At 36.3% G+C, this 17,500-nt stretch overlaps 1 protein-coding gene across 5 annotated transcripts in view; it reads right to left on the bottom strand.

The window, feature by feature from the left end:
• LOC125026667 (probable ubiquitin carboxyl-terminal hydrolase FAF-X) overlaps positions 1-17,500 on the bottom strand; it is a 48,695-nt gene that overhangs the window by 21,248 nt on the left and 9,947 nt on the right. For 4 of the 5 annotated variants that reach the window (XM_047615247.1, XM_047615250.1, XM_047615249.1 and 1 more), the window contains exons 2-28: positions 14,576-14,727; positions 14,176-14,362; positions 13,837-13,949; positions 13,569-13,681; positions 13,114-13,402; positions 12,483-12,667; positions 12,125-12,263; positions 11,879-11,989; positions 11,422-11,568; positions 11,157-11,255; positions 10,677-10,784; positions 10,268-10,538; positions 10,022-10,122; positions 9,248-9,462; positions 8,806-8,920; positions 8,471-8,614; positions 8,195-8,358; positions 7,889-8,006; positions 7,616-7,738; positions 7,217-7,354; positions 6,809-6,941; positions 6,583-6,701; positions 6,053-6,207; positions 3,953-4,101; positions 3,170-3,339; positions 1,110-1,272; positions 555-826 (exon numbers count right to left, since the gene is read on the bottom strand). In XM_047615247.1, the coding sequence (XP_047471203.1) occupies positions 555-826; positions 1,110-1,272; positions 3,170-3,339; positions 3,953-4,101; positions 6,053-6,207; positions 6,583-6,701; positions 6,809-6,941; positions 7,217-7,354; positions 7,616-7,738; positions 7,889-8,006; positions 8,195-8,358; positions 8,471-8,614; positions 8,806-8,920; positions 9,248-9,462; positions 10,022-10,122; positions 10,268-10,538; positions 10,677-10,784; positions 11,157-11,255; positions 11,422-11,568; positions 11,879-11,989; positions 12,125-12,263; positions 12,483-12,667; positions 13,114-13,402; positions 13,569-13,681; positions 13,837-13,949; positions 14,176-14,362; positions 14,576-14,638 (4,104 nt within the window). In that variant the 5' untranslated portion in view covers positions 14,639-14,727. The remainder of the gene's footprint in view (positions 1-554; positions 827-1,109; positions 1,273-3,169; positions 3,340-3,952; positions 4,102-6,052; positions 6,208-6,582; positions 6,702-6,808; positions 6,942-7,216; positions 7,355-7,615; positions 7,739-7,888; positions 8,007-8,194; positions 8,359-8,470; positions 8,615-8,805; positions 8,921-9,247; positions 9,463-10,021; positions 10,123-10,267; positions 10,539-10,676; positions 10,785-11,156; positions 11,256-11,421; positions 11,569-11,878; positions 11,990-12,124; positions 12,264-12,482; positions 12,668-13,113; positions 13,403-13,568; positions 13,682-13,836; positions 13,950-14,175; positions 14,363-14,575; positions 14,728-17,500) is intronic. The other variant, XM_047615251.1, reaches the window with a different exon arrangement.

Genomic DNA, 17,500 nt, shown 5'->3' with positions numbered 1-17,500 from the left:
ATACAGAACAAAGCAAAAGTGCTTTAAGAAGAAGGAAATTAAAAATAACATAAAAAACTGACTGTACAGCAGCTTGCCAAGTTTTTCTACTATGCGGATGCAGCAATTGATATCATCAGTGATGCTGACCTAAACTTGGAATATTCTAAAATTGCATGGATTTTACATATGCCTTGATAGTATAGAAGCCTTATTATGAAAACAATTGACATAGTACTGTTGAAAATTATAAGTTTGTTAAAATGAATCATGCCACCAGGTATTTTTATCATTTTGACACACTACCTGACAAATTACATGAGAGGATAAAGCTGTTGGATGTGTCTCACATTAAATTTAAAGCATTAAGAAAATAAATTCTTATGTTGAACTTTGATCATCAATTTCCTGAGGACACTACTTCCAAATAGAGACCAACTGATTCGAGCAAAATTATAGAAACAATAAATTCATTATCTACTCAAAAATAAAATCTATTATATGTAAATGTAAATACATAATGGAAGTTAAACTATATACCCTTATAGTAAGGCAAGAGGACACTTGATACAAACCTGAAAATATTCTTTCGAGTACTCGCTATTGAGGCCATTGAGAACATTGAACAGCATGACGATAAAGACGACGAGGGTGTGGGGCGAGTTCGAGCATTTTGTAGCCATAAGCAAGAGCTGCTCCACTGCACATTGCCGTATGCTTCGCTCACCGCCTACTAACACCAACCCCATCACAAGTTTGTGGAACTGGGTGTCCTTGGTCAAGGTTTCAAGAGCAGGGGGATAAAGGGCTAGAACTACTGACAGTGTTTCCAGACCCTCGCGGCACACTGAAAATAGGAGGGTAAGATAAAGGCATAATTCAAAATAAACTATCAATAGCTACTTTTCTTGTCTCCAAAAACAAAGAGCTTCATGTAATACATTTAAAAGGATACTACAATAGAGACACAAGTACATACATTACACATGAGCCCTTCCATCCACTCAACATTTTACACAATCTAAAGGCATGATTTAATAATTTAGCTCTTACAACTCAAATCCTGTATCTATCATTCTCTCTTAACATCTGAAATCAATATAAAACAATAATCTCCAATCTTTACATACCACATAGGTCCTCGGGATCTGGCGGTTTTGTGGGCGGTCTCTCTGCTGCCTTCTCAATTTCATCAAGAGATGATGTGATAAGATGGCCCTGGCCAGCTGCTGAAGCCCAGGTAATTTTGAGAATAGCTCTGACCACACTCATGTCAGGGACCACACCAGTTACCTGTTCAAAACAGTTATTTTTTTTCACAATGAGCTTTACATTTTCAGCTTAACCCAACACTGCCGGGTGAAAAAAATAAATAAAAATTCTACACTCTAGAGATTAATGGCTGACTTTGGGCACTGGAGTTTGCAACGTTAAGCTGAACATCCTGCTCCAAACGCTTTGGCATGTTACTGCAGCATACAGCCATACTCCCCAGACCAAGCGGTTGTGATGGCTACTGCCAGGCCACACCATTAGGTGTGGCCTGGCAGTATTGGGTTAATGGAATATATAAAAGCCCTGATCAATGTCTCTTCTGAATATATGCATATTTAGCTGATAAACATGATTTCTGACAGATATGAGACTGGTTACTTATATACACAAAAATTTGAAATAAACAGAAAAAAGTTAAAACTAGGATGAAAATCTAAAAAAGAAAGAAGAATCTCTACACAGAACCACCAATCAAAAAACACCCAAAATTTGCTAATCCATCTTTAAAAATGCCACCTCAAACAATATTAGTTTCTGGAAAAAAGCTAATGAAATGAGGCACCTGTGCCTTGTTTTTTGCATCTACCTAAATAAAGTAAAATTAATAGAAATCGAAGTTGTAAGCAAAACTGAGTAACTTATAGCATGCATGCTATTCATTAATATTTAACACTTTTATATTGTTATCTCATTAACCCTTTGCCGCCAGGTGGCATGTACATGCATATCATGGCATGCCTGGATTATATTCCAGGTGGCATGCCATGGTGTGGCAGTCACATTTTTTTTGGGTATGTACGCTGCACACGTTATGATGCTGACACAATCTCCCTGCAGCGGGGCCTGCGCCACTATAAATACAGCCCGGAGAGAGAGGGCTTTCATAATGGGAAACCACCCGGCAGCAGTGGGTTAATCCAGTGAAAAATATTCTAAAACTTTGTGTATTATACTAAGATGTAAAACTGAAGAACAGACTAAAGGGAGACATATGTAAGAGCAAAGAATTACCTGGGTTATGGATCATAAATATTAATTCATCTTCTGAGAGTAAGTAGCTTGGCATTCATTAAAATTAAATTTAATCTTAATCAATAATTATTTTGTTAACCCATTGATGTCCATAGTGTTTCTTTGTTTACTGACTGTTTTTACACATAGATAGTTCCAGAAGTGCTTAATCACCAAGGAGTCAATTGCTAGTCCAACCTGCATCACCTATTTATATTTTCCATTGATTTTTGGAAATATTTTTTTATTCCTATCAGTACTGTTAATAACATTATACCAATAATAATATGATAATGGCAATAACAATTACATCATCAATATTACTAGCTCCATAAGAAAAGTTTTCTCTGAAACCCCAAGAAAGAGCAAATGAGCTGTCATGTATGTATACAAATTAGCTCCTTGGTGGCTGGCACAAAAAAAGACTACAGGCAACAAGATATTTACTCAGCAGCAATGGGCAATTATGATTGACTGAATAATTTCCCTAAGTATTGATGGTCTTTCTTTCCAATAGCTTTCAATAAAATTCAATAAATACTTCATCTTTTCCATTCATGACACTACTCTGGAAGAAAACTCAATTCTTATCTGTTTGTCTAAGAGTGTATAAGGACAAATCCCCCCCTCCCCCCAAAAGCAAGCTTTCTATGTCTTCTATTCATTAATATAATATGATCTTCATCACATAAGTATGAATACTACAAGCCCTATAGTATTGTAATTACCATCAATTAAGTAACTCATCAAGTCAGAGGCATTTTTCCTAACCACTTCTTCATTATAAAATATGCTAATTATTCAATCAACTTACTCTGGTAATTAGTAGGAAAAACAAAAAATAAACAAAGTCTGAGGTTAGTGAATACAATCATCACACATACAATATTCCCTGTGATCTTACAAAGTGCGCCCAGAGACATGATGTGATAGTGACCTGGTCGTGAAGCGATTGCGCCAGACGTGATGCCACATTCCGCACCATGCAGTCTGAGGCTGGGTTGGGGATGTGATGCAGTGCTTCTTGGAGCACTAAAGCTTGTGTGTGCGTGGATGCTGCCAAACTTACAGCACCTGTTGAGGGGAGAAATTAAACTTAATGAGATAATAGTAATATAGATACACACACACACATAGGTGCACACATACATAGACACACACAAAAATACACATATACATATATACACAAACCCCTCCCCCCGAAAAAAAAATTGTATATATGTATATAAATTACATACATGTATATTATATATATATATATATATATATATATATATATATATATATATATATATATATATATATATATATATATGTATATATATATATATATATATATATGTATATATATATATATATATATATATATATACGCACACACACACACACATATATATATATATATAATTTACATATGTATGTGTATATATATCAAACAAACACACACACATATGAGTATGTGTGTGTGAGAATGTGTGTGTGAGTATGTGTGTGTGAGTATGTGTGTGTGAGTATGTGTGTGTATGTATATATATATATATATATATATATATATATATATATATATATATATATATATGTATGTATATGTGTACATATATATTACATATGTCTATACATACATACATACGTACATAAATAAGTTTTCTCTTGCATCTTTTCTAACTCGTGCACAACCCTTCTTTACCTGTTGGAGAAGATCCCTCTGAGCCGCCATTACTCCCAGTTGTAGTTGTGCCACTTGAAGTCACGGCTCCAGCTACAACACCAACAATGGCATACCCTACTGTCACAAAGGCCAACTTTGCCAGCTTCAGTACCACTAAGAAGGCTGATCTGATGGTGGGAAGAGAAAGAAATATAAATGTATACATATGCATACGAATATGGAAACAAACAGAACAGTGAATGTGAGAATGTAGGTTGGTAAGTGTTATGTATTTTTTCTAGGGGTCAGTGTGTATGGATGGGCTGATAGGTCTAAGGGGGTGTGTGGGTGGATAGGTAGGTTGGTAGGTTGGTAGGTAGGTGGGTGGGTGGGTGGGTGGGTGGGTGGGTGGGTGGGTGGGTGGGTGGGTGGGTGGGTGGTGGGTGGGTGGTTGGGTGGTTGGGTGGTTGGGTGGGTAGGTGGGTAGGTGGGTAGGTGGGTAGGTGGGTAGGTGGGTAGGTGGGTGGGTGGGTGGATGGGTAGGTGGGTGGGTGGATGGGTAGGTGGGTGGGTGGGTGGATGGGTGGGTGGGTGGGTGGGTGGGTGGATGGGTGGGTAGGTGGGTGGGTGGATGGGTGGGTGAATGGGTAGGTAGATGGGTAGGTGGGTAGGTGGAAAGGTAGATGAAGTGGATGGGTAGGTGGAAAGGTAGATGAAGTGGGTGGGTAGGTGGAAAGGTAGATGAAGTGGGTGGGTAGGTGGAAAGGTAGATGAAGTGGGTGGGTAGGTGTGTGGATGCATGGTAAGGTGCACAGGTGGATGGATGTAAAGGTATGTGGTGTGTAGGGTGTGTGTGTGTGTGTGTGTGTGTGTGTGTGTGTGTGTGTGTGTGTGTGTGTGTGTGTGTGTGTGTGTGTGTGTGTGTGTGTGTGTGTGTGTGTGTAGGTGAATGGATGAGTGGGTAGGTGTCTGTTCGATGGATAGGTGGGTATGTGTGGGGTTTATGGGAGGGTTGATAGGTGGGTGGATGGGAGGGTCGATAGGTGTGTGGATGGAAGCATGGGTGTGTGGGTAGATGAATGTTTGGGTGGGTAGGTGTGTGGGTGGGTGAATGGTTGAGTGGGTAGTTGTGTGGGTGAATTGGTGGTTGGGTAGGTGTGTTTAGGTGAATTGGTGGGTGGGTAGATGTGTGGGTGAATTGGTGGGTGGGTAGGTGTATGTGAATGGGTGGGTAAGTAGGGTGTGCGGTGAATGGGTAGTGGGTAGGTGTATGTGAATGGGTGGGTAAGTAGGGTGTCTGGTGAATTGGTGGGTGGGTAGGTAAGTAGGGTGTGCAGTGAATGGGTAGTGGATAGGTGTATGTAGGGTGTGTGGTGAATGGGTAGTGGGTAGGTGTGTGGGTGAATGGATGGGTAGATAAGTGTGTGGGTGTATGGGTGGGTAGGTAGGCGTGGGGGTGGATGGGTGAGTAGGTAGGTGTGTGGGTGAATGGGTGAGTAGGTAGGTGTGTGGGTGAATGGGTGAGTAGGTAGGTGTGTGGGTGAATGGGTGAGTAGGTAGGTGTGTGGGTGAATGGGTGAGTAGGTAGGTGTGTGGATGAATGGGTTAGTAGGTAGGTGTGTGGGTGAATGGGTGAGTAGGTAGGTGTGTGGGTGAATGGGTGAGTAGGTAGGTGTGTGGGTGAATGGGTGAGTAGGTAGGTGTGTGGGTGAATGGATGAGTAGGTAGGTGTGTGGGTGAATGGGTGAGTAGGTAGGTGTGTGGGTGAATGGGTGAGTAGGTAGGTGTGTGGGTGAATGGGTGAGTAGGTAGGTGTGTGGGTGAATGGGTGAGTAGGTAGGTGTGTGGGTGAATGGGTGAGTAGGTAGGTGTGTGGGTGAATGGGTGAGTAGGTAGGTGTGTGGGTGAATGGGTGAGTAGGTAGGTGTGTGGGTGAATGGGTGAGTAGGTAGGTGTGTGGGTGAATGGGTGAGTAGGTAGGTGTGTGGGTCAATAGGAATGTAGGTAGATGGGTAGAGTGGGGGGAAGTGTCTACCATTTGCTAAAGTATTTAACTTTTAACTGCAAAAGTTTTCTCTGCATGTGTTTATCTTCAGGCATTTAATCTGAAAGCTAACAATTACAGCAAAGAAATCTTACCTTTTGGTGGGCATATCTGTGTTTGAAAGGAAGTTGTTTTTGGACAGCATATCAATGATGAGCTTTACTCCTCCACTTTTCATGAAATTGTACTGGAATTCATGTGCCTTTTCTGACATAGGGTTATGTGCAGGCATGAGGAGAGAATATAATACCTGCAGGAAGAAAGGAAAAAGTTTAATGTGAATAACCTTGTTTAGAAACATTTCTTTACAAGCCAAGAAATTACAAAATTTAGAGGAAAAAAAAATAATAATAAAAATAAGAATGGTGTTTATTTACAGTAGAATAACTAAAAACAGTGTGTCCAGTGATGACTAGCTGAATGAAATAATTCTATATTTCAAATAATTATCAGCTTTAAACTTCCAATTACTAAACTATGATCAACTAGTCAACTGTCATCAATTCTTACTCAACCTGTCTAGTACATTTCCACCTCAGTTAAAAAACTGAATATATGGTATTCCCATATCTCTTCTATTATCTTATAACACACTTTTATTAAAATCTTCTAGTCAAGTTCTTACCTGCAAGTTATAGAGGACTTGTGATGGAGATGGTGAAAATACAATACTCTCTAAAGAAGGAGACATGTTCTGGTCTCCAATCTTGGCATGCTCCATACACAGAGTTCGTAAATTGTTAACTGTAAAATGAGAAAGTAATCTTTAGAAGTCTGGAAGTTTTCAATGACTAACTAAAAGAAATATGAATATAATAATTGTTCTTACTAAACAAAACCTTCTAACCCACCTGTGTACTGGTCTGCCGGCATTATTTCAAGAAGAGCACGTGCACTATCTCTCAACTGTGGTAGTTGTAAAGTGCAGCCCAAGTCTGCTAATTGCAGGAGGAATTGTGTATACTTTCCTTGACCTGACATTATCTGTATAGAATATAAACATGTATATATAAATATATACCAACTTTTGGGACCGTGGGATTATTTACATGAAGGAGAATTGTGTATATAATTACTTGAGTTTAAAATCAAAATTGCACATCATATCATAATCCATTTTCTCAAATACAAAGATTAGTTGTAGTATATTAACAGTTATCATCTTAATTATTTCATCACCATCACCACCATCATATGGTTAGCAATCAAATCAGCACCAATAACAAGGGTGAGAGCAAAGGAAAAAGAATAAAGCTTACAACACCAGGAAGACAATTTTCTGCATCAACATTAGGGCCCTCATATGGGTGTTGTGGGGAACCTGTTGAAGAATCGGAGGAACTGTCTGGAGATGATGGCATGTTACTTCCGACTTGGACTAGCTTAGCTGTCAATACCTGGAGAGAGAGAGAGAGGGGGGGGGGGGGGGATAAAAGGTTTAGTTTCCATTAAATAATCTTTGCTACATTGTAAACTGATACACTGTTAAATTTTGAAGAAAAGTAGTTGCTCAAGAAATAACCAAACCTGGAAAAAAAATTATTCAACATTTTCTACAACAAATTCAAATCAAGATCTTTTACTTTTTCCATCAATAAAGATACAGATACATGCAAAATAATGGGACTAATACATCCACCCAAATGACGCATAATAACCATTTTATCTCTAAGAGGCATGTGTGCTATAATCTTCTTGTCATCAACTGGATCTATGGGGTCAGTGTTCAGGTAGAGTTCGACTTTTACATTTGGAGCTGTTGACTTCAGACGGTGCAAAACCTAGAAGTGATAAACAGTTATGTCAATGGGTGGCTGAAATCTTGTGCCAGTCCAATCAAATATTATTACAAAATTATTTCACAAAAAAATCTAAAACCTTTCCAAAAATAAATGCATGATAGAATCATAAAAACTACAAACCCATTTTACCTGTCTTCTGATGGCTCCCATAGTATCATTAGTATGAGTCCAAACATCCAGTTCATCTGGTTGCCGACCCTGCACAGGGAAACGTACCAAGAGCGACAAATGCTTGCCCCTTGAGGATCTACAAAAAAAAAATTGCTCTTAATTCAATACTCAATCATCATTAAACAAACTCTTAAGAAGTAAAATAATAACAAGAATACTTCAAACTTTATCTTTCATCATATATACACACAAGTTAGTTTGCCACTTACAAATAAAAAATAATAATAATAATGAAATCCTTATATTCTATAGAAAATTGCTAACCTTCCAAGTGGCAAAATCGAGCGATCATCTCCAAAATCACCATCACATTCTGACACATATTCATATAAAACTTTAAGGACACGACACATTCTTGTAGTCTCTTGCCTAATTCTGTTAACCGAGTCTTTATCCCGATCTAACACTGATACAGTGTCATACATTGCCTGCAAAGTACAAAGGACAGAAATAAATAGAGAAACAAAAATCAAATTCAAAAATGCAAATATAAGCTGTCATAAGCAGTACACATTTGTTACTACGGCAAAACAGTCTCACCTTTAGCCGGGACATACAACTAGACAAAAAGTCATCATGAATAATGACTTGATTTGCTTGGAGTCTTGGTCCTAGATTAGTGAATGTCTCTCGCAGAAGTTCAATGGCACGGCTAGCAATATCTTCAGTTCCACAGAGTACAACCTGTAGTCATAGAGATAATACTGTCATGATACCAAATGTATGACTGTATGAAAAAGATAACTTCAACTCTAAATGACCTCTAATGGAGAAAAATTCTACATTCTGTGTAACTAAATACCCTTCACCCAAGTTTCTATAATTTGTAAATATAGAATAACAATAAATATAAAATTCATCAGTAAAATACTCACCCTCCAAACATAGTCAACACCAATTAGATCAACATCATCCATGAGGTATACACGTTTCTTCAAAACCAGCTTGCCCTCTTTTGAATTAACAGCCTTGAAAAATCTATCAAAGCACCTGTAGATAAGACAAGTGTATATGGTATCAGAACTAAGATACTGGTAAATATAAGACTATTTTTCTGAAGAAATGGAATAGAGAAAAGAGAGAGAAATAATTCTCCCATTTATTGCACTACATATATATATGTATATATATGTATATATATGTATATATATGTATATATATATATATATATATATATATATATATATATATATATATATCTTATAACAATACTATTGCCATATACATCATCATAGCAATTCTCTAAACCTATTAAATATTTTTCCTTCTAATCTACTAACCAACTTATTACTAAAACAAAACAAAAAAGCTACTTACTTCATGCCATTTTCAGTCAACAGTGATGGATCCAGAAGCAATATATTGTTTTCAAAGAAATCTTTATTAATTTCTGGATCAAGATCTGGTTCATCGCCCATTAACTTTGAAAACCACTTAAAGCACGATTCTCTGTCAACAGTGAAGACAGCATTTTCTGCCAAGCAGTTCCATATCTGTTTGGCCTGAGGTGCACACAGCCATAACTGACCATCCTTGGAAAAGAAATCAATTACTCAATAACTGGAAAAGAATTATGCTTATGAAATCAAAATGGAAGTTAATTCATAACAACAATGATGGGAGATACCCGAACAACATGAGTGTGAGCTTTATGGTCAGTTCAGGTTTAGATGCCAAGGTGAATTATTTTAATTCATCATTGCTTTGATATTGCATTTAGAGCTCCTATAGGTCTAAGGCTAGGTATATCAAAATTACCATCACAAAGGCTATTTATCATCTTACAACTGAAAATAGTAAAACATTATCTCCAAATAATTCTAATACTCTTGGTGTGCCATAATCTGACACTAATTACATGAACTGACCACTGGACTTTTTTTTGTTAATTTTATTTGCACATAGATGGCAAAGAAATAGTGACAAATTCTTTAATCTTTTATTTTGTTAATACTACTGTTGTTCTAGCTGCTAACTACCCTGAACCTGATTGATATTCTCCTATTTAACTACTACAGTATTTTAACCATAAACATTTAGAAACTAAAGAAGAATTACTTTTGTGCTTTTGTACTTGTGATTATTACTAACCTTTAACAGAAACCTGAGAAAATTTAGCCGCTCCTGAACTTGACAAATGTGGTTGTATCGGCCGTCCGGAATTATTTCTGCTGGATTCAGGTCTGGATTTTCTGCAACGATAAATAATTATAGTAACTTGGACCTTCCTGACAGAAAGAAATCCTACAGAGAATAGATGACAACTGAGGAAAATAAAATAAACTGAACAACATCACCAACAATCAAATCCCATGGCCTGCATCCTAATGCACTTACCCTTGGCAGCTAGTCTAATATTCTTCATGTAAGTTGTGAGATTATCTGCCACAAGGACCACGAGTGAGTGCTGATTCTGTAGCTTAGATATAACATCATGACGGTAGCTGACATGTGGAGTTGGGCGCTGATGTTGTGAGAAGTTAGGTGGAGCCTCACTGTACGAACAACATATCTCTCGAATTTGTTTCAGTGCTGGGAGGACCCACTTATCATGCTTGAGTTCCTCCACGCATCTGTCAAGCCAGTGCTTCTTCTGGGTGTCTCGATCCTTGAAAGGAATGGATAAATAAATATAGGGTTATTAGTGATTAAAACATATTGAGGAACTGAATATTCAAAGTATTATTAACCCAATGAATATATATGAAATTTAAACATCAAACTGTAATTGTTTTTTTTACATTACCTGTGAGCATGAATAATCTAAAATCTTTACATGAGCATTGAGAGCCTGGTCCATTATTTCTGTTGGAACATCATCTGAGTGTGCTAAGGACCACAGTAGAGTTAATACCTGAAATTGGAGGGGGAGAAAATTACACATATAATTGATAAATATATATATACAGGGAATAACGCATTAGATAATCATTATCCATGGTACAAGTTCTGCATATACTGTCATCATTTACCTGATTTAGTTAGACATATAAACATGTAAATACTGGGTGCATAGGTAACCATGTGTGTCTACATCTAGATACAAAAATATACATCTATGTATATACATACAAATACAGAAGTCTAGATGCACACATGAACACACTCACACAAGTTAATAAATTAATCAATTAATTAAAACTATAGATTATATATCCTTTAACAACAAAATTATGAAATTACAAATTATAATACCAATGAAATTTGAAAAAGACACTTTAATTACCTTGTGTGCCATGACACCATCCTTGTCATCTTCTGCTAGTCTTCGGATTAATTCTAAAAGTTTCTCACGTTGTTTTTTACTAGCTTGACTCCAGCTTGTCTGTAGATAACAAAAGAAAACAAATGTTAATAATCATCCCAATAATAAAGAGGGAATTATATACACAAAAGCAAGGAGTGTATTTCTGTCTTTTCAGACTTCAAAAATACATGAAAAGGAAAAATTACATATAGTAAAATTAATAATTAATATACACCACACTTGCCTGGAAGCATCCAAAAAGGTGATCAAGTTGTTCTGGGGAAAAATCCCATGCAAGTTTGGCCAAGAGATCGTGCACATTTTTCACAATGGCCTCATGTTTCCCATGCTGTGCTGCCCAGATATCATCTAGATCTTCTAGAGTCAAAGCCTAAAAGAAAGGAAATATTTTATCAACTTGCCTTGTCATAAAATTTGATTATTTAAATTTCTTAAAATTTGCTATTGTGGTTTTGAATCAAAAGACTTTGATAACATTTCTGAAAATCTAATTGTTACATATTTTTCTTGAATACATATATCAATTATTCACTCCCTTATTTTTACATAGGTCATTGGTCAAAATGCATTGTAATGATTCTGTAACTAACAATTTGAAAATGTATAATTCTCAATAATTAGATAAACCTCAATTTGCTAGAGACCTGGGGGGGAGAATCCTCCTATGGTTAGATACTTACCTTCTCTTTGATGATAAAGCGAATGATCTTCTCTAATTTCTCTACATACTGAGGCTGATGAAGTGAATCACGCAATACAATCTGTAGGACACGATTCTCCTTGATCCATTCCTGAAATAAGAGGAAATACAATTCCCTATACACTTATGCAAGCAACAATATGAAAACCAAGCAACCAATAACATGAAAACAGAGAGAAACTCTAAGTCAAGCAATAAAGAAACTGCATTCCAATGTGAAACTCACTGCCATGCGCTCTGCTGTCAGCCATTCCTCTTCCTCAAAAGGTCCATGACGGTGGGAGTAATAGGACACATTGGTAATCACTTTGTTTACTTCATTCAGAGCATTCATCTTCCCATTAAAGGATGATATTTGCAATAACCTGTAATAAAAATAATGATTCATCAACTTCTTGTAAAAATAAATAAATAAAATAATAGCCTACTTTTTAATATGAATGCCATAATAGAAATGACAGTCACAAATTATCTGAAAGACATTGGTCACATTCCACTACTTTTGAAGATGCTTGACTATGTACAAGAGCATCTCTATTTGATAAAAATATTTCACACTGCACAGTACTTGTGAGTATGCTTACCTGAGTATCATTTTCAACCTAAAAATTTCCAAGTTCTTGGCCGTCTCCTCCTGACTGGGCACTCGGGACACCAGGCACTTAATGGCTTTGATAATTGCTGACAGTGCATCGTTCTTGGCCTCATTCTTGGCTTCTTTCTTCAATTCATCATCAGTGAGGTTTTCTAAGAAGGCTGGGACTACCTCCTAATAAAAAATGAAGAGTAGAATCCATTACTGAAAGTCTTTTACATTCTTTATTTGTAATAAGCTTTTATAAAATATAACAGTTGCCTATTATTCAACAGATTTTACAAAAGAAAAGGGCCTTGAAAGAGATAATTAAGTTTGAAGTAAAAATAGATGATGACTGTAGAGAAGATTTTAAGTTACTATCAAGATACATATCTACTGCTATATCTATAGACAGATGAAGAGAATGCTTATAACTATATATTTATCTATATATCTATCTAGTTAACATAATTCCACCTCTTCTCCATAGGTGAAAACTTGAGTAAGAAGGAAAGATAAATTTGGAAAGTAAGAGGAAAATAAACAACCAAAAACAACTGAAAATGGCTGTTATGAAATGGTAAACCTTGAAAAAGCTTTACATGGGAAAGTTTAGAAAAACATATCTTAATACTTACTACAATAGACATGAAATATTTTTCTATAGTAGGTATTGTGAGCATCTCATAGCATAGGCCAAATGGTCGGAGGAGAGCACAAATCACTGGAACCGATAGATTCTTGCCAGACTGGAATCTTTCTAAGAGAATCTGGAAGCCTCCATGTTTGCCAAAGAGGTTGATAAGATCTACCAGCCAACCCCTTGGATTCCTAGGGTCAGGAGGCCGAGCAAATAGCTCAGAGTCTGGAATCTGGGACCCCTGAGGTACTGTCTCCGAGGGGCGGGTTCCATTGAAGGTGTGGAACCTGGAAGAATGTTTGCATAAAAAAAAAGGAAACAAGCAAACCCACCAATGATTACTAAGAACAAACTCTGCAAACGTGCATGATCAATGTAAATATAATTACGTTGACAAAAAGTTCACACTGAAAAGCCAAGCTTCTTTCCCAGAATTATGATTTCTTCACTTACTTGGAATTAGGATTGAGCACCATTGCAAGCAGATCAAGTAAGGGAAACCAGTCTTGGTGCAGTTTTACTACCACCAGTTCAATTAATTTTTCACAGTTCTTGAGAATACACCTCTGCAAAGATAAACATGGCAATTAATATAATCTCAATGATGAGAGTGAAATTCTAGTAATATAGAATTCTTTTCAATTTCAAATCTGAAAACAATAATAACAATAATAATAATAACAATATCAACAATAATAAAGAAAATGATTATAATACTTACATGAATTTCAAATTTCCAACTATTAACTGCTTCATCCGTAAGAATTTTGGTGAATGAGATAGTAAGACCCTCACGGAAGAACCTCTGGCATGCTTCACTTCTTGTGTCCAACCCTAATAAAAATTGATTATATATCTTGTACCTCACACTAATATCAATTCACTTAAAGGAATGAATAATACAGGCTGGTTTATAACTTCTCCTTCAGTTAATTTTCAAACAAACATGAATGGCGCAAAACAAATCAAGCACTTGAGTTTAGCACTAATACTAAAATCTATACTTATGCCATGAATTTCTTGACCCTACACGAGACATGCTTCCAAAACAAATACTTACCACGGGTGCACAAATCAATGGAGGCGTCCAAGAGTAGCTCCAACTCACACTTTGGCAAGACCGGTACGACCCATCTTTGCCGATGGATCATCTCATCCAGCCGAGCCAAGGCAGCCAGTGGAAAGTCTGGTTCACCTGCTCCCATTTCCTCCCCTTCCCCCTCACCCAGCACTTCTCCATCCCCTCCCTGCAAATTGTGAGCATTGTTGTTAATGTTGACACAATTACTGAAATCATTAGTTCTCTAGAATATTTAAATCCCATGTTATGCACACAGCATACTGGTTTAATAAACAGATACTTTTTTAAAGCCTGAACTTGATATTCCTGACTGATATGCAATTATTTGTATGAAAATTTCTTCCTCTACTAAGCATAAAAATATAAAATATATTCATACCTGAGGTGGGGTATTAGGTGGGCCCTCCTGTGGGTCCTGATTGGCTATCATTGCGATGGTCATAGCGCTGTCGTGCGGCACCGGCGCGGCCCTTTTCCCTCACCCAGTGGCGCGACCAGATGCCACAGCCCTAACCATACATCCACTCTGCCCTATAAGGAACAAACAATATTGTAAATAATTTACATAATTAAAATTATTATTTTCAAAAACGTTATTACCTAGGTAATGGTTAACCCTTTGCCACCAGGTGGCATGTATGTACATGCCATGGTATGCCTGTACTATATTCCAGGTGGCATGCGCATACATGCCATGGTGCATTGTTCCTGTTTTCTAGGGGCATGTACAGTCATTCTGCACATGCTATGGTGCTGACACAATCCCCCAGCAATGGGGCCCGGGCTATTATGAATACAGGCTGGGAGAGAGGGCTTCCACACCAGGAAACCTCCCGGCGGCATTGGTTCAACATATACAACTTACTAGGTTTATAGAATTACTGTCAACTTAAAATGTAACATATAAAAGTTAATGCCCACACCTTCTTCATGAATCTAAAGGAAGAAAGGAAGGAAGGAAGGAAGGAAGGAAGGAAGGAAAGAAGGAAGGAAGAAGAAAGAAAGGAAGAAAGGAAGAAAGGAAGAAAGAGAGAAAGAAAGAAAAAAAAAATCACTATACAATTATAACAAAGGAAGAATGAATGTATCAATTTCCATTTTCATTAATCGCTTGGAACAGGGTGAAGCATGGCAATCACAGGCATTGGGATTATGTGAGCAGACACTCTGCCAGGTGCATGACATGTAGGCTGGGCGCACACAAACACTTCTGTGCGGTGACAAGACTTCATGACTAAAGATATTATTAAATGTTCATTTTTAACCCTTGTTAGACATGCAATTTTCCTGAAGACCTCAAATTCCTCTCCAAGATTATTCTTTACTAAATCAGGAGCACACAATCTTCCATTTCTAAATCAGAAAAAAATGCAATGAAAATCAATATTGAAGTAAAAGGAAACACGACAGAGGCTGATGATGAAAGTTGCCATATATATATAGTAATTCTGAAGTAAAAAGTATGAACTACAAATAAGGGCATGCACATGCTAAATTTCTCACACGGTTAAATGGTATCATGGTATCAAATGAATAAAGAAATATCATCACCTAGGAATAAATTCTTTATCCTATTTTATTTTCAGCTACTGCAACCTGATCATAAATATACCTCTTGTATGCTGCAACTTTTTCAGACCTGTACAGACACTAAAACTAAGAGCATCAAGGACACATGGATGATGAACGAAGTGAAAAGAACCATCTATGAATCTGAATATTGTAAGCCTTCTGATGGTTGTGCATGCATATATTACAGGGTAATCAGTGCACAAAATTTACAGATCAATAACTTCTAAGACTATATATATATATATTTTTTTTTATTAAGGTTTGTTGGCCTTTGCCAAAGTGCCAAAAGTACAAAGGCAAAAGCAAACACTTAAAGTCTATTACAAAACTTGTGCCCCAACTGCAATTCCTTGTGATACACACATTCCTAATTACTATTACCGGGTATATATACAATATGACATACATCAACTATGACAGAAATGAAGGACAAATTCATCAATAGCATAATAAAAAAAAAAATATCGAAAGCCATATCTAAATTGCATTAATTTACTCCATGGGTGCAGGGTAAAGCAATGTTTTGTTCTATAAATTTCATATACACAATGACAATTTACAACTCTTTAGTCACCAAGGAGTCAAATTACCAGAACTACCTGACCTCACCTGTTTATCCTATTTTAAATTTCAAGACAAAACTTTCTACATCAAATACCATCATTATCATTTCTAGTAATAACATTATGTATAATTAAAATGGGGATAACAATTTTTCTAAAAAAAATTCAAAGCATAGGGTTAACACGTGATATCAGGTAGTCCTAATGAATCCTTGGCAGCTAAACAATTCTGAAGCCATTTATGTGTAAACAAAACAAATTAAATAAAACCTAATAAACAGAGCATGTGTTCATGCACTCAATATCAATGGGTTAATAAAAAAAATTTTATATTTCTTTATCCAAAAAGAGTTGGTAAATTAGAGTACACTTGAGGCCAGGGTGATATAAAATATTTTCTTCCTGACAGTAGATGCAGTGCAGAATTGACTTCTTCGAAAAAGAACTTCTGAGGCAATCTATGCATACACAAAATTAATAAATAAAATTGTAGTGGACAGGACATTCTCATCATTACAATTATCATATCCTGTAACTAGACAATTATTTTAAATATAACATAACATAATATAATATAACATAATATATAATATAATATATAATATAATATATAATATAATTTAATATATAATATAATATAAATATAATATAAATATAATATATATATATACATATAGATATTTGCTAAATAAAGAAACCATTACAAAATTATCATTTCCTACATGCTTAATGACAAGCCCATTTAAATGGATTTTTCTAATCCTGTAGCATCGTAGAACTGACAATAACGGTTTCATAACCTCAAAACCCTTTAAAAATGAAGAATATACCTACTATTAAATAAAATAGAGAATATTTTGAGTGAAAAAGTCTGAACTGATAAAACTATGATACATGAAAAATAATAATCCAGAACAAAAATAATAATGGTCAGTAATAAGAAAGTAATCCACGATAATTGATAACACTACGGTTGGCACTCTGGCAAAGGCTGTTAACTTCTCTTCGTATATTCCAATGTCTAACATTGGTCCGAATCTTAATGAGAGAATAATTCCACCAGTGAGAGATCTACAAACATTATCTTATCAGAATACACTCGGAACATGTTTGTTGGCCTTTGCTACAGCCTCACTTGTATCACTGCTTGAATGCTCTTTAATGGCAGA

Source organism: Penaeus chinensis, chromosome 6 (assembly GCF_019202785.1).
Source record: "Penaeus chinensis breed Huanghai No. 1 chromosome 6, ASM1920278v2, whole genome shotgun sequence".
Taxonomy (NCBI): Eukaryota; Metazoa; Arthropoda; class Malacostraca; order Decapoda; family Penaeidae; genus Penaeus; species Penaeus chinensis.
This window is presented reverse-complemented; position numbering and strand designations above follow the sequence as displayed.